Here is a 17537-nt window from a genome sequence, read left to right as displayed (position 1 = left end):
TTATGCCAAAAGCTTCCAAAAGTATATCTTTCCCCAACTTTGCTCTGGGGAGCTAGACATAGAGGGGCATCTCTTTGCAGTCTCACTCACTTCTCTTTGGACTCACATATTGATCCTACACAGTGATCTGTTACTTCACTTTAGTAATTGTTCAGTGATTTAGGCTTTAAATTTTGACTCTGCATGTGCTAAGAGTGACTGTCACTCTCTGCCTTGCAATGAAAACATACCAACTGAATTACTAAACCGAAATGCATTTAACCAAAATTTTAACTTTGACCTCAAATGGCCTTTGTATTAGGTCTTTATTTACTTTTGCCAGAAGTGATACTGGACACGTGTACTCAAAAAACCTGTACAATATTTCCATTTCAACAGAATGCCTATCATTGCAAGGGTCATTAATAAGAAAAAAAAAATCAATTGAAAACTTCCCACAATGAAGCAACAACATTCTCTGTTCTTCCTCTGCTAACAACCACTGTGCCACATTAAGACCTGTGTTACACTACTTAACTAATTGAACCAGTGCTGTTTACACACAATCTGAACGCCTAAGTGTTCTCACTATCCTCACAGAAGCTGAATTTCAAAGCCAAGCTGTTTGTCTTGAAACAACTACAATGGAAAAATAAAATGAGTAGTTTTCAATCTGTGGACTGCAGATTGCTAGTAAAGACTCAGAGCAAGGTGACTCCACAACCATATACACACATGCAATGTCCAAAAAGTCCCTCTCTCCAAAATAGCGAAGATCACTGATCTACATTCTTCAGCATCTTAAATCCCTTCCCTGTCTTTCATTCTTTGTATATGATATATATGGTGCTTTAAGAATAAAAACATCCTCCCCCTCTACCCCAAACTCCGTCAAAATAATTGCTCTCTGTTGTCAAGGAAATAATGAAGAGGTTTGAAAACATGTATCAAACTTTTAGGAGCAGAGCCAGGATCACATCATCTTTTGGTTGAGATCAGAAGGAACCACATCATATATCACTTTTACACACTGATAGAGGAACTCAGTCAAAAAATGTCTATCATCCTTCCTTTGGTACACCTAAAAGAATGAGAAAAATCTTAAAAACAGTGCTAGAAATATTAAGGGGAAAGAGGGATGGTGGAGAGAGAATACGAAGTTTGTTAGATACATGATCCACAAATCAGCACAGCACTGAATAAAATAAATATAGTTGTATCGATGGAATACTGTTTACTCAAATTCAGCGTGATTCATTATAGTGCATATGTAGACAGTATGAGTAAGACTGCTTCACAAAATGCCATGAAGTATATTGTAATCTTGTTTGCATAATAACCCAGATAAAATCATAAATAAAAACAGTTTCCAATTGAATTTCCTTGAACATACATCTGAACTAGAAAATATGACAACCACAGAACCAGGTCTAGAAATCCGCCTTCGACAAATGCCAATTTAAACAATCTCAAATTCCTTGATTTAAAGCACACTGCAGGTTTGGTACTCCGTCGGGTGGCTAATCTCACTCCCTTTCCCTGTTTTATAGGGCCACAATTACAAACTAGAGAACACTTCTGCGTGTCAGAAAACCGACTGTGCTACAATAAGACCACAGGTCAAATCTCATCTCCTCTCTCCTGACTTCAAAAGTGAAAGAAAATTAAAGAAATTACTTTTCCCCTTCAGTTAAGACGAAACAATAGATTAGGGTACTGTGAGCACAGAAGCCAAAAGATCCCAAATTCCAAATCACATTCAACCAGTCCCTCTAATCCTATGCCTTAATTCCCCTGCTCTGCTCTTTCCCAGCTGTATGCGAAGCAGGGGATTGGATCCCTCTACTTCATAATTACTTTATGTTTGTGAAGTGGTTTGAAAATGAAAAATGCTCATTACAGAGCTCAAGCCTGCAGGGCAATGCTTAACAGCAAACATATTTCTGAAATACACTAGCACAGGCACTATATTGATTACAAGCTGCAGGATATTATTCTAATGCTATCTGAGGAATCACAGTGGCAACTGTTGAAATACCATGTGCAATCCCAGCCACAGCATTTTTTCTCTGTATTAGAAAAGAGCTTCGAGATGGGGAATTCCATGATGAGGTATACACAGTCCTACAGGGAGTAATGACTACAGATGCTATTTGCATCAATGTCCTTGTAGCAAGTACCAGGATGATGGATCACAACTGAGACTACAGACATAGCTAACAGTTACCCTTTTGAAGGGCATGACTCACTTCAAATTCTAATATAGTTGTCTGACATAAACTTGGGACTCTTGTATTTATGATTTATTTTAATCAAACATCCTACTTGTAGGAAGAGGTGATAGCTTCTTTGCATTACAGTTACAAATACTATGCAAATGTAAATTTTATGTCCCCCTATTCTTCAGCTCCTGTCCTACATTTTAGGCTTGGCAGGATGACAACCGTCATAATTAAAGTAGTTGAAGGTAATATTAAAAGGCAGTTTCTGATTTTTTTTAAGTAAGTCAGAGAAAATCTGTGTGTCATACAAAAGGTCAATGGGAGGGAGTCTGTCTTTGGGGTGTCCTTTTATGATAAAATTACATGTGTTCTTGTAGAGTGCAGCTCAAAGAATTAATAGCAAAATTTAACAAAAGATCATTGTTTCAACACAAAACTTCTTGAAACATGGCAACTTCTATTACCTGCTGCTTTTCTGTAACTATAAAGCAGGAACTGTTTTTACCACTTAGTTTTTGAAGTGGTAAGCGGATAGGTGCTAAACAAAAACCCATGATTTTAAACACGTTCTCTCTCATCACCACCATCAACCATTTTCACCTCTCCAGTTGGAACACCACTGCACAAACAGCTGCTTTAGCATTTGGCAAGACTGAAGGTGTGGAACAGAAAAGACAGAAGGAACCTTCTAACACAGACCTGCTTCCAGCTGAACCGAAACTGTTTCCAAAGAGAACAGACATATTTTTAGAGCTTCCCACTCACTCATCTCATACAACCTATTCATTTCTGGACCCACCCCACAGCTTTTATTCCCTTTGTTCGACCAAGCACTGTAGTATTGTTTGTTTGCTTGAGCATAAGAACCAGAAACCTTACCTGGAGCAGACGGACAGCTTAACAATTACATCATCTCACCCCTTTTATCAAACTAACAGTTTACTGCGCTTAGAAGACAAAGTTATTATAAAGTAATACATCTGGGTTTCTACCAACCACGTTTGTCAAGTCGGTTTTCCCAGTCCACGCCGAGCATCATCAAGATTTCAGTCAGCAAGAGGAACTCTCTGAAGCAAACTATTATTTTTTTGCAAAAACATTTGCAACCAAGACGGCCTCAAAACCAGACAGAAACACATGCCCTACTTGTTCAGACCAGCGTGAGAACATCAGTGAGCTAAAACTGCAATGCAATAACACCCTCTACCGAGGCATTCTGGTAAAGGCCCACAAGGACACCGCAAAAGAACAGCAGCACCTAATTTTTCTCTCCTTGCCTCTTAGTTATATACATAAGCTATGGGGAAAATATATTTTTAAGCTAGATCACTCACTGTCACTACAATAAATAGAGTAAGGAAGGTAGACTGGAAATTGGAAAGACCTGATCAGTGGCACCCTGAAAATAATAAGGCTTCTCTTTTTTTTTAAAACAAGTTTACACTTCTATGGTTAACTCTGGGAATCAATTTGGAGGAATTTTGACCAACATTTGGAGTTCTGCACATGCATGCATCCATGTACTTACCTAGCCTGAAAGTGCTTCATTTATTTATTTTTTGATAAATCTCATTTTTTTTGGATGACCATAAAATGAAATGAGAGTAAAGAGACTTCATCCAGACAGAAAGCCCAAAGCAATTTGTTCTGGTATTATTTTACCAGACATAGTGACAGCTGAGGTGAACACCCCAACCATGCTTAATTTTGGATAGGAAGTAGACAGTCTGATGCGCAATCAGTCTTAGAAGTAGAACGTATGTCAGCACAACATGGTTATTACACTGGAATTTGCCTGAGAAGCAAGAACTAACAGTACTATTCAACACTAAAAGTGTACTAGGTAGTTAAACTATCAAGCTGTGTGGAATGAGAACAGTCGTCACCACAGATTTATATGCAAATCCAGGAAGACTTCATTCTGAAGTTTCTACTACATCTTACTATGGGAGGCATCTATTTTAAAGATTTCCATGTTGCCCTTTGCAAGAGTATTTTTGCATCACTTTATATTGGAAAGCAAGGAAACACGTAGAACATCTCACAACTCAGCAAAAATTGTCACTTTATTAATCAAGTTATACTATAGTTAGTATTCTACCTTGATTTTCAAAGAAATTATCTGGGTTATATACTGCCCATGCTACCATTATCTTTTGTAATTAAATGACTGAAATGTAAACAATTTAAGTTTGATTAGAATTGCCATCAAAATCAGCAGTTTTACAACTCCTACAACTGTAGTTTCACAAATCCAGACTTTCAACGATGCCCAAGACAGGTGAAATACGTATTTTTACATCGTTTAAAATGCTGTGGAGTCAAAGAGTTTATCTTCAAATTTCTTCATTTGTATTCTGCCGTACCAATTATCATTTATTTCAGGAAAGGCACCAGCTGTGCAATTCCTTCTCTAAGAAGATCCACAAAGCAGAATGGGCATCTGTACCAAACGGAACAATAAACTAAGGGTTTGAGAAACTCCTCTTAGTTTTTCAGATGTAAACTAACTCCTGGGCTACCTGAAAACTGAAGTAACTCAGACACTTTATTAATTATAATAATACTCAGCAAAAAGGAAGGGGTGAGCAGACATCACTTCTAACATGTGTTTGATTTTTAATTGCTATTATTTGAAAAAGCAAACGAACAACAATCTCCAGTTCATACCTTTCCCAGTTATTTTCTTTAATACGCATTTAAGTTATGAAAATATATCTGTAAAAACTTACCTCCCTAACAGACAGCTGTGGGGGTAGTGACACAGAAAATACAAAACTGGTGAACTGGTAGTCAGCAGAATTAACCTTTTCACACACCTGTAAGGGAAGGATTTTAATATTAAACTACAGCAGTGGAAGTGAGTTGATAATCTTTTAGGATATTCTTTATTCTAGCATCATCACTGTAAATCCATATTAATACACATTCAGAGAGATGCCAAACACACAAACTAGACTAATCCCTAACAACTTATTGAAATATAAGCCCTTTTTTTAAAGGAAAAAAAAAAAAAGAAGACACTAATGAACTGTTATCCTTATTGCTGTGGTATTATGAAACAACAAAACTCATTATTTTATGGTTAAAACCAATTGTATACATAAATCTTGGCATAAGGAATTATACCACTGTGACCAAAGTCTAGAACAGTTGACTCAGAATATTTTTCTTCATGGCACTGATATAATTCTATGACAATAAAAATGTTAAGGTCCTGGGATAAGACAGGAACAAACAGGTTTCCACAGTAATAATTCAGTCAGTCTTCAAAGTAACAGAATAGAATGAAATGTTTCATCTTTCAGTTTATGACAGAACACCTACATTTTCTCAGGATTACTATACAACCACTACAAATAAGCGGGAACTTCACCTAGATTTCTACTGTGCTTTGATACAAAAATCATGTTTGTCACTGGAAATAAAGCGAGAACCCAAACAGGCATCAAATGTTTTCAAGTAAGCTAGTGAAAACTGATGGCTACATGTCTCTACTGGAAGGAAGCTTAAACACACATGGAGAAAAAGAACAAAATTTCAGCGATTTTAGTGAATGTTAACAAAGACAAATTTCGAGCTTTCAAGATGAAATCAACATCTCAAATAAGGAAATTTCCTCATAACAGAATCAGGTTTTGTGGAGCCTGTAACAAATGCTGTGAGATTTTCCATTGCTGTGCAAGAGTGTATCTCCAAAACAAGTCTTAAAAGTAGGTTCAGTAAACATATATGCACTCTTTCAATGGAAACAAAAAAGAAGCATCACACACTTCAACAGAAACTATATACTACGCTTTCTATTTAGTCCTAGTTTTTTTATACAGTCATGCTATTAAACCAAATTCTTTCCTATTAAATCTGTTAGACTCTTCAAATGCAAGCAGAATTTTTTAGCTGATATTTAGGTTTGTCACATAAGCAATTTCATTGCTCAGAGATGTTCACAACACTAATTATGCCCGTACTCTCCTAATTCATATTTTCTTCAATATCTACAATCTGTTGTATAACTGAAACATTGTCTTCCTTTGTGACTTTCTAAATAGTACTATATGGTAAAGAAATGCTCCTGCTATATTAGGAACACTTAGTCAAGCTGAAGAACACAGCATTTGATGCCCCCTCATTTTACCTTTATATAGCAAAAAGTGAACAGAGATCATCATTTACGGTGAGGTTTTATTTGTACTGTATGCAGCTGAACCTCAAGTTATCTCCTAACCTCATGTAACTACATATCTGTTAATCTTTTTCTTAGGAAAATAGGTTTCTATCAGGCATTCCATTGCACCTGCACTGCTATTTTTGAAGTTACATTATGAGAAACCCTGGGTAAAATATGGTCACACTGACAAATTCTATTCTGCAGCTGCAGAAGAGGTATGCAAACACTGTGTCAAGGAGCAGTACGTAGTTGAATGGCGCCACCTACATTTCAAATTTTCAAAATGGGTAAATGCTTTGCTCTTTCTCTCAGTTGTTTAACTGTATGTATGGTGTTTTTAATCACCAGCTCCATGCTGCAGGCCCCAACATACAAAAGCTCCTAAAAAGTACACGTATAGATTAAAAACCGGTTATTTACCCTTTTGACAAAGTCAGCCTCGCAGAACTCCTGAAGAATTCCCAAACACACATTGCAAACCTCCACAGTTGAGTTCTCCACAGCAGCATTGTCATCATTAACCAAAGGAATCTGCTTGAGCACTCCATTCTGGTTCAGATCATCAGGCACCTCTTCTGTGTATTCAAGTCTGATTCGCTTACGTGGTGGATCAACTACGCCAAAACCAGCTGTATCTTCTTTTTGTTGATTATTTTGCAGGAATTCTTTCAGATCCTTCATCAAATCCTAACACAAACAGAAGGATCCTACTGTTGTTGGTTTCACCTCTTTTATCAAATGCTGTAAAAAGCACTTACATGTCTCTGAAAGGCAGTAGCAACCACCCAACTTTAGTCTTTGTGTACGTAATTAATAACTTTTAATTTACACCGAAAGATATCTGCACAATTAAAAAAGCTACAAACTGTATTTCTGTCAAAATGTTACCCAAAGACATTGATTTTTGCTGAACAGACTTCTTTCCCATCCAAGAAAAGTGGAAACATTTTACAGACTGACTTGCAGAAATTCATTCATCATCAACCCCATTGCTATTCAATGAAAACAGGTGTTTATCGCCTTTTTGTCATTTAGATTATGTAAGAATTTAATTCCCCCAACTCAATTAGCCAAGATGACTAGGAAGAGAGTTGGCCACCACAGTATGAGAAGAAAATGAGAACAGATAAATGTGAGGGTGAAATTAAATGCACGTGACAGAGGAGGAACAACTTCATGTAATGAGAGAAGCCTACAAATATTCAAGGGTGTGTTGGTGAGGAGAGAGAAGAATTAGCTACATGTCTGTAATTTAGGAAGGGTGACGTATAGAGGTAAGGTATAGTTCAGAAAAAAAAATTATTAAAACATCTCCAATAAAAAAGAGAGCAGTTACTGCATAGTTACAGCTCACGAGGAAAATTGGGTAGAGCTGCAAAAGAATGAAAAACAGCATGCGGAATGAACGCTTCTCAAATGATTGAAAGAAAATGGAAAAGGATAAAGAAGAAAAATTTGAAAGATGAATTCTGGAGCGTATAAACTTGAATAAAGGTGAAAAAAATCAAAACAAACACCATAAAATTCAAGCGTAAAGACAAGGGATTAGACCAGGTAAATGGCAATGTTTATTTGGCCTACACGATGATACCTCAGAGAATCAATACGGTAGAGGAGCAAATAGCCAAAACCAAGTTGAGACATGTCTAATACTAGAACACGAGCAAGAAGGATTGTGCACAACTAGGAAAAATTAGGAGAACATTGAATTTCAGCAGTAAGATCCGCTAAACAGGATACCTAATAACACTCTGTTTGACTGAAAATGGTAAATTTATCATTTACCTGTGCTGTGCCATTCTTTAGCTACAGCCCCCCAATCAATTCTACTGAAAGAAGGAAGTATGAGGCAAAAGTACACAGATGCACAGATGCACATCAGCTGCACTGACACACAGAATCTTTGCTACTTAATACATTAAAGGAAAAAGAAAGGAGGGAACCGTCATAGCTGCACTGCTTAAGAAGTGACAGATCCGTGCTGTGCAGAAGCTACTCTGTCCTGTTTACCGGTGTTTCCAGGTAACACGTAGCAACTTTCTCAGTCAATGTTAACATCAAACCCACAACAATTCTTGTATTCTACCATTCTTGTCATTTCTCAAATTTGCAGTGTAGCAGTCATTCTCCATAACTCATTTTGCAAAACATTTTCCTCTCAGGCAAAGAGCCCGAGACCTCAACATCGTCTCCAAGGAGTGTGCAAAGAATGCTGCGTTTATATGTTCACACATTCTAATTAGGAATACAAAGAACAAACCTTGTATGGATGTCTATAAAGTGTCTGTGATCCCACACGGCAGAACCTGAAAATACATCGTGGGCAAGTGCCAGTGTTCAGTAATAGCTGAACAATTGGTTTGTCCTTTTCTGTTAGCGAAGACATGCTGGATAATTCTAAAATTAAAAGAAAAAAAAAAGGAAAAACCTAAGGATAAACATAATTCAGCAACTCAAGGATAAAAGGACTTGTATAACTCTCAATGAGGTACTCACCCTTACTGGCTATCTAGGAAACCTGAGGACGCATAAAATAACTACAATTGTTCACACCAAAGGTTCAATTAGTGTACTGTCTTCCAAAGCAGGGATAAACAGATATGACAGGGAAATGTGTGTGTGCAGGGCATACTACCTCTGTCAAGTGCTCTCTGTCTCCAGTTATCTCTGCTTTGGGGGACTTTTCTGAGCTGCTGTCATTTGTCTGTTGGTAAACTAACAGATCTTTCATTAAAACCTTCTCTTCTGTCTCCCATATTTTTGTCGTTGCCTCTGTAACATCTTTTATCAACAAATTCCATAAGTCTATCGCCCAGTGGCAGATGAAAGACCTGATTTTATTTGGGGCTTAGCTCCTCTAGACAACATTTGATGTCACCCTAGGCTTTGTATGGCATGAGATGGCATGAAGCATGCTATGTTGGCATTCCCCACACCACTCACAGTTTATTAAATGTCTAACGTCCATTGCATAGCATTAGAAATACCTCAGCCATGGAAGACCTTCACAGAATAGGAAAAGTTATTAATTCAATTATTTTCCACGAGATTTGGATTCTTCATGGTCGGCTACAAAAACAAGGAGTATGTAGAAAACTCGAAATCATATTTTAGAAGGAAAAACAAACAAACGTACTTTCAGACACTGGCTAACTTAATTCAGCTTCCTGCCACCTGAACGACACGGCCGTGCCGACGCCTCACGCCCTCACCGCCAAGACCCGGAGACCCAAAAGGAAGAAGCCGGGGAGGTTCCTCGGGAACCCCCCGCTCCCGGGGCGGCTCCGGGAGCCGCTCCTTCCGCGCCCCGCTCCTCACGGCCGTCCCCGGGCCGCCATAAGCCCGCGCGCCTCCCCTCAGAGCGGCCCTCGGCGCGGGGAGCCGCGCTCACCTCGATCCGAGCCGGGCGCTGGGCGGGCGGCAGGGCCGGCCGAGGGCTGCGCAGGGCAGGGCGGAGCGGCGGAGCGCGTCGCCGCCCGATTGCTCCGTGCTGCCGCGCCCGCCGGGGGCCGGGCCGGGCCGGGCCGTGCCCACAGCCGGGCCCGCAGCGAGGCGGAGATGGCGTCGCAGCCGCCGCCTCCCAAGCCCTGGGAGAACCGGCGGCTGGCGGGCACCGTGGCGCCCGCCTTCCAGTGAGTGCGGGGCAGCCGGGGGACGAGCGGCCGCCGCCGGGGGTCGCCTGCACGCCTGCGGCCCGGCTGGGGCTGGGGACGGGCGGCTGCCATCGGCCCCCCGGAGCGCCCCCCCCGGCCGCCTTCCCTGAGGGCGGCTCAAAGGTCGGGCCGGAGCCTGAGGGGCTGGGGCGCCCCGGGGTGGGCTGGGGCCGTTTGTCGGAGGTTTTGGGGAGGAGGAAGGTGTGCGCGGTGGGGAAGCTGAACCCGGGTGGGAAAACACGCCGCTTTGGCTTGGGAGGCCGTGGCTTGGGAGGCCTCCGGGGAGCTGCGCCTTGTGAGAAGTGGGGAAGGGGAATTGGGGCATCTGGCACCACTACCTTCGTCTGGGTGTCCCGAAAATACAGCGTGGGATGTTGTACGGTTCCTTTTTTTTTACCAGAAATCAGTGCTTGATGGTTGAGGATCAGCCTTGTGTAGCATGATTGGCGCTAGCGGTAGCAGTTAGAGTGAGTTGAAACTGGGCAAAAGGTGAGCCCCAAACTGAACTTTCAACAGAAACTTTCTGCTTTCACCACGAGCTGAAGCTTGCTGAGTAGAAATGTAATTTTTCTTGGTGGGATTATCTAGTTCATTTTAAATTGCTTCAAGGAGCTTAAAAGTGAGGTGTCCTAAGGTGACTATTGGGTGCGTAGCGTGTCTTCTGTGGTAATACCTTATTCTTGCTTCTGTTTTTAACTGTTAAGAGAGTTAAAGTTTGCAAAAGCAAACATTATGAAGATACAAATATTATACCCTGCTTTGCAAACTGTAGGTTTTGCCGAGAGGAAGTTGTTCTGTATCTTACGTGTAACTGATATAGCAAGCATGTTTCATATTGAAATGAGCAAAAGCTGGCATCTGGTTGATAGAATTCAAATACCAACCTAGTTAGTACTCAGAGACTTACTGCAAAGGGCATAGATAAACCAACTGAAATCTAGCCATTTGCATGCCTGTAAAAGTTCATTTAATTAAAAAAAAAAAAAAAAGACTCGTAATACCTTTTTCTGCTAACTGATAATACATTCAATCTCTAAATGTTCTGCGTAAAGGTTATTAGAAAGGTTTGGTAGAGAAGGAAAAGCAGGGGACCCTAAGGCCTTGCATATGCTGTATAATTGTTTGGATTCTCAATTAGGTCACACCACCCTCTTCTCTAAGGGTGGGTTCAAAGGAGCTGTCAGACTTCTTTCATGCTGTACCATTGGCTTATTATCTAGGAGAGATGAGAACAAGTATTGGAAATAAAGCTTTCATATTGCAAAATATTCTTGGTTGCATGTATAAGACAGTCTTGCACGGAGATAAACAACTTTGGTGTTACAGCATCAGGTGTGATAGATCTGGATGCAGCATTTCCTGCTTTCTTAGTCTATATGATAAATAAGCTGAAGGTTTTTCCATCTGTATGTTTCAGTTGGGTTGCAGTTCCATCCTTACAAAGAATATCTCATGTTTTTTTTTTCTGAAAGACCTGTGTTTCTTGGCTAAATTTTTTACTTCTTACAAACATTGTGCAATGTACTGGGTGTTTGGCTACTAAATTCCTCAACCTGGCACTACTGAAACGCGCTGTCATATTTATAGTTAGTCCAGACCTCTGAAGAAAACGAAAATGCAACCTTATTTTGAGTACTGATCTTGATTGTCTGAATTTGTTTAGGTCTCCTGACTTGGGTGACAACTTGCTGACCAGACCTGGACAACCCACAGTTGCACGAATACCTCCACCTATTTTGCCAAGACCATCACACCAAACAGGAAGCAGCAGTCTGAGCACTTTCAGGCCAGCCTATAGTAGTTCTTTTACTCCAGGCTATGGTTCATATGGAACCTCTTTTTATGGAAGCTATAGTCCTTACAGTTATGGATATGGTGGTTTGGGTTATAACCGCTTTCGTACAGATGATATTCCTCCCAGCAGGTTTGTTCAGCAGGCTGAAGAGAGCAGCAGAGGCGCCTTTCAGTCCATCGAAAGTATCGTGCATGCATTTGCCTCGGTCAGCATGATGATGGATGCTACGTTTTCAGCTGTGTACAACAGTTTCAGAGCCGTGTTGGATGTAGCCAATCACTTCTCCCGCCTCAGAGTACACTTCACAAAGGTGTTTTCAGCTTTCGCTTTAGTGAGAACTATAAGATATCTCTACCAGCGTCTACAGCGGTTACTAGGTTTGCGGAAGAGCTCTGAGAATGAGGATTTGTGGGCTGAAAGTGCGGGGACAGTAGCTCGTGTTGGTCTTGAAGACAAGGCAGCTAACTCAGCAAAATCCTGGCCTATTTTCTTGTTCTTTGCTGTTATAATGGGAGGTCCCTATCTGATTTGGAAACTGCTTTCTACATACACTGATGAAGAAACAGGTAAGATGATGTGCTGTGTGAGAGAAGTGCAGAGTATACGTTCACTTAGTTACCACGTGTAAAGATTAATCTTATATTTCAGTAATGGAAGTTAACTAGATACTGGGGTACAATTTTAGGCACGTGATACAGGTAACAGCCTGTTTAAATAGCCTACTCTTGAGTTAGGATGCAGTTTCTTGGCATGCCTTGTGTGATTCAAAAATTACGGTTTCTTTCTATTTCTGCGTCCTTTCTATGAGATGCATCAGCTGGGGAGGAAGGGGGGGAAGCTATTGGGTAGGTTGTCTTACCAAATCATGATTTGTTTGTTACTGCTGACAGTTCTCTGTCAGAATTTTTAGTGAGGCAGTTAAGATGTCTTCTCCATTTTTATTTTATTAAAAACAAACAAGCACTTAATTCAAAGCAAGTAACTTCTTAATTTCTATTTGGAAACAGTGTCTAGTAACTGGGCAAGTGGCGAAGATGATCATGTAGTTGGAAGAGCAGAATATGACTTCAGTGCTCTTTCAGAAGAAGAAATTTCTTTCCGTGCTGGTGACATGCTCAAATTAGCACCCAAAGGTAAACTTTTAATCTTTTATTTGTTTTCTAATCACGTGTCCCCCCCAGTTTCAGACTGTAACAATATGACTTACTTCACAAAAACAAAACACCTTGTTGGACCCAACTCCTCATCTCTACTGCTTTTTTTTTTGTCCGTTAGTTAGAACATGCGTTCTAACAAAGTCCACTGAATAATTTGGTTCAATTTCCCTAAAGTACGACACAACCTAAACTTACTCAGGGTGTACTTTGTGGTTACCGTCTTGGCTATTTCTTCCTCATGTGCACTGTACAACAGTGAAAAATATTTTTCCTGTGAAAAAATCTGATGGTGTCAACAATTTCAGCTTCACAGTACTCTTCAGAATACCTCACCAATGCAGATCCTAGTCATTTCTCCTGTGAACTAATTTGTATCTGCCTTTTATCACAGAGTTATTTTCTCCGCGTGATTAGTTGTCCTCTACCTCCTGGTGTATTTGTACCTCAACTGCAACATATTTTGAACTGTTTTGTAATTTAATGCATTTGTGTTTTCTTCTTCAGAACAACAACCCAAAATCCGTGGTTGGCTTTTGGCTAGTTACGATGGCCAAACAACAGGACTTGTGCCAGCTAATTACATCAAAATACTGGGCAAAAGAAGAGGTAGGAAAACAGTGGACCTGGAAAGGATTACGGAGCAACGGCCATCCTTTGTCGGCACATCTGATAGAGGATCCACTGCTGCTGTGACTTTAGAGGAGCAGGAAGCTGCTTTTGATTCTGTTTTTGCTGGAAGTAGTAAAGTTCCTGTTGCATCTGACTCCACTGTAGTCAGTGGAGAGAAACAGGGACTCTGAGGCACTTTCATCAACAAAGCAACTGAAGTATGTTTTATTGATAAAACTTAGGGTATGTTGAAAATCTGTATTGTAGTGGAACACTGATGGGTCTTTACCAGTTATTGCTGCTACTGACTGGTGAAGGGATGGAGAGATGATTGCTCAAATTTGTATTATTTATTTTTGGTTGACCTATGGCTGTATATTAGTGACTCTACCCAACCACCTGGCAGCAGCTGTAAGATCTTGAGTCAAGAAAAGTTGAGGCGCTTACAGCAAAGCAAACAAACAAATGAGGACTGACCTGTTCTTGTTAAGTAGACAAACTGTTGATGAAACCTGGAGATTAATGTCCAGTCTTCATTGGAATGTCCGCTTGACAAGATGCCACTTCAATAAATGTGCAAAGGGAAAAAACAGATTTCTGTAAAAAGCCCTCCAAAATTGGAGACTGAGTATGATAAAATAGTGATAGTGCATTGTTTCCCTCTGAACGGAAGAAGAATTGCAAGAGATTTAGGTGACACAGCCGAATCTTTAGAAGATATCAATTGCTTGTTTTTTGGTAAGAAGTAGGGCTTCTGACATAAAGACCTTAGCTCTTTCTTATTTAAAAAAAAGAATGTGACTCGTGAAAAAGAAAGGGGGGTACCGTGGAGGATGGAGTAGGAATTACAGAGGAAGAATAGTGAGCCTTCAGCAGTAGTTCTAACTTTATTATTATTATTAAAAGAACATTAGAATGAAGGGCATCACTTGGTCAAGCACTTTCCAGGGCACTTACTGTCATTCCCTTCTGTAGTAAACTAATTTATCATCACTTCTAGCCATGTTGTGTTGTAGCCTGTTTACCGCCTGTCAGTAGCCTATCAACTGCCATCTGCATCTCAGTGTATTTTGGTTCTTTGTTTGTTTTTGTTTTCAGGAATGTCAAAATACCTATGCTGCATTTTTAGTGCAGCGGTAATGCTTTGAAGTGTGTGTGGGTTAACAATTCCATTGAGTGGCAAAAAAAAAGTAAAGTTTCTTGTTTAGTTGTCTCAATTAGCTAAGTTCTTGGAGTTAACTCCTTGTGCTGCCTTTCAGGTGGTTAATGTTGCATCTGCCCATGCTATTTGAAGGCTCTAGTTTATCAAAAGCCATAAAAGCATTAAGACTGTTCCAAGTGCTTGGTATTTCTTTCATATTGGTGTTTGAGAATTCAGTATTGACATACAGTTTTTCTTAATGAAGCAAAGAATAATTACAATTTTTTTCCTTGAATATATATATGTGTGTGTGTGTAATATATACATACATACATATTACATGTTGAGCTTCTGAAGGTTAGAGCGGTGGATAAAATACCTAAAGCTTGTCTTTATCACTAAAATAGCTTTTCTTTTTATTTTAAAGGTACTCAAAAGTATTAGTAAAAGTAGGACATGCCCTTTGCTTAATTGATCCAGTAGTTTCAATTTGACTGTTTCTACTGGAATCTTCAACATCCATTACATATTAGCAGAGCTTTCAGTATTTATACTTTAATTGCATTTGCTGGCCTTGTGTTACGAGAATCCTGTTCACCACGACAAATCTCTGACAAGGAAAATTGAAGGGAGCATTGCATTATTGAGGTAGGGTGGCTGAAAAGATGCATCCTGTGCTGGAACCTTGGATTTTAAAGTAACCTCTGAATGGCTGCTGATAACGAGCAAGAATTAAGTGGTTGTGCTCGGATATTGGGAGTAACCATTTTTACTAGATTGTTAGATCTTCAAGTGCAGAGGAAAAGGAAAGAGTAGTTTAAAGGGGAAATGGGAAACTAGAACTAGGTTTAAAACAGAACATGTTCCTGAGACATTTCCTTGTGTATCAGGGCATTGAAGAATTTTTTCTATATTTGGAAATAACACCTGTTGTTGAAATAAAATTAGCAAACAACCCTGAAATATAAAAGGGGGGGGGAGGGGGGGCGGGAATGAGGTTGTTAAGTGTACAGTTCTGCTTACAGTGTGTATTCATGGAAGGAATTAGTTTACTGTTGTGAGTTTTAATTGGCGGACTGTCAGCCTCTCTCGTGTCAGTGGAAGATTTCAATCAGAGGAAGGGTCTTTTAAATAAATGAATAAATGAAACCCAAACTTTTGTGGAATATCCGTTCAAGTTCTGTTTATCTGCTCAGAACAATTTGGGAAGACAGTACCTCAATGTTCATCAGAAACCTTAAAACTACTAATTTTTAGAAAGATGGATTTAACACTCACATTTCAGGTCATAATATTTTTGAAAACATTTTTTTAGTAGAAAAATACGTTATTAATAACTTATCTTCACAGCAGTTCAACTTTAATCTACCAATCACTAACTGTCATAACTACATCTGCTAAATCTTGACAAGAGTTTTGATTCTTTCAATCTTGTGATTAATAGGAAATGAAGGCTCTGAGGAAATGAAGTTATTTAGCTCACAATTAACTGTATTGGTTGCGGAAGGGTGTTAAAAATAACTGAAGTAAAATATATACTGTTTCAAGATTTAGATTTTTCCTTTTTCTTTATATGTACAAACTAGCGTTAGGAAAGGGTGTGAATTTCATTGTCTACATCTCTGCCTGTACGTCAGCCTACAGAAAAACCATCTCAGTGAATGCTGATTGAAAAAGAGAGGCTGGTTGACAGGCTGCTCAAGACTTCCCCAAGTTTAGAACAGTGAGAAGACTAAAAGGAGGAGGTGCGGCTCCAACTGGAGTATGTAGAAGAGGAGATTAGGAAAGAGGTGCAGTTGAAATACTGCTGAACTGAGTTGAAGTACTGCTGAAATACTGCATTAGGCAATTGACTCTTATTTTAAGATCTGTAAGTACTGAGCTACCTTTATTATTCTTTGGCACTACTTGTATACCTGTAGCAGACCTAGAAGGTTCTAACAGACCCACAGCATTTGCTTATATAAAATTTTAATCTTTTTTGAATGTTATTATAGACTGTTTAGCATACCAACCATTTTGTGCTTGAATACTATCTGAACTAATGACAGCTGCCAATTTTGACTTGTTCTCTGGGTGCTAGCAGTACATGAATGTGCACATGTTCAAAGCTTCGCTCAGGTTTCTGACAAATAAATTATAAACGCTCCTTTTGTCTAGTAGAACTTAATAAAATTGTCCTTTTTTTGCACAGGTTCAAAAAATTCCTTCTGTGGAACTGGACTGCATCTGAGCTAGTAAGATTGCTTTGACTTTATTGATCATATTGGTGAAATGTAGTAGTCAAGTAAATACAAAGAAAATAGTTTCTTATAAATCTGATTTGTCAGTGAAAATTTTCCAAAAGAGGTTTAAAGTCAGTAACCAACACAATGACTTCCTTGACACACCATTGCTGTTGTAGAAATATTCTTGTTGGTGGTAGGAGGGGAGCTGCATTTCTTTTCCAAACATGGATAAGATGAAACCATATCTTTGTAAGTAGCTCCTTTTTAGTTTTTCATCCGTGCAGGTGTGGCCACATGTTGGGGTTTGCCAACGTTTTTCACGCTGTGATGACAGGTAGTAATTGCATGTGTCCAAGGTGATGACGATGCACTTTTTTTCCCCTTTGCCTCTTGGGAGTGGTTCTTTTGCAGGATGATTTGAAGCAGGCCTGGGGTGATCGTGCTGCTGCTCCAATTCTGCAGGCACACCACCTTTAAGCAACTGGATAATGTCTCCTAGAAACAAATGCACTTGTACATCCAGTTTTATTGACACAAGCATGGTGTGATGTCAGTAATAATGTCAGCTGTTTTTAATACTACTTT

At 39.6% G+C, this 17537-nt stretch overlaps 2 protein-coding genes across 5 annotated transcripts in view; one reads left to right on the top strand and one right to left on the bottom strand.

The window, feature by feature from the left end:
- The window catches only part of PUS10 (pseudouridine synthase 10), a 33174-nt gene extending 23321 nt beyond the window's left edge, over positions 1–9853 (bottom strand). The window contains exons 1-4 of one of the 4 annotated variants that reach the window (XM_040551443.1): positions 9761–9848; positions 8630–8766; positions 6790–7056; positions 4934–5020 (exon numbers count right to left, since the gene is read on the bottom strand). In XM_040551443.1, coding sequence (XP_040407377.1) covers positions 4934–5020; positions 6790–7056; positions 8630–8755 — 480 coding nt within the window. In that variant the 5' untranslated portion in view covers positions 8756–8766; positions 9761–9848. Of the gene's footprint in view, positions 1–3197; positions 4913–4933; positions 5021–6789; positions 7057–8629; positions 8767–9505; positions 9680–9760 lie in introns of those variants that run through there. The other 3 variants (XM_040551442.1, XM_040551445.1, XM_040551446.1) reach the window with 3 other exon arrangements.
- PEX13 (peroxisomal biogenesis factor 13) lies at positions 8654–16873 on the top strand. The gene is made up of 5 exons (XM_040551447.1): positions 8654–8766; positions 9761–10001; positions 11686–12383; positions 12825–12950; positions 13479–16873. The coding sequence occupies exons 1-5, from the start codon at positions 8754–8756 to the stop codon at positions 13772–13774; spliced, it is 1374 nt and encodes a 457-aa protein (XP_040407381.1). The 5' UTR covers positions 8654–8753; the 3' UTR covers positions 13775–16873.
- Positions 16874–17537: the final 664 nt, after the last annotated feature.

This window comes from Cygnus olor, chromosome 3 (assembly GCF_009769625.2).
Source record: "Cygnus olor isolate bCygOlo1 chromosome 3, bCygOlo1.pri.v2, whole genome shotgun sequence".
In the NCBI taxonomy this organism is placed as follows: Eukaryota; Metazoa; Chordata; class Aves; order Anseriformes; family Anatidae; genus Cygnus; species Cygnus olor.
This window is presented reverse-complemented; position numbering and strand designations above follow the sequence as displayed.

Bases quoted from the DNA above. Each gene is read 5' to 3' on its own strand.
- PEX13 (XM_040551447.1), top strand. The intron at 10,002-11,685 runs GTGAGTGCGGGG...GAATTTGTTTAG, and splicing joins ACCGTGGCGCCCGCCTTCCA to GTCTCCTGACTTGGGTGACA. The intron at 12,951-13,478 runs GTAAACTTTTAA...TTTCTTCTTCAG, and splicing joins GCTCAAATTAGCACCCAAAG to AACAACAACCCAAAATCCGT.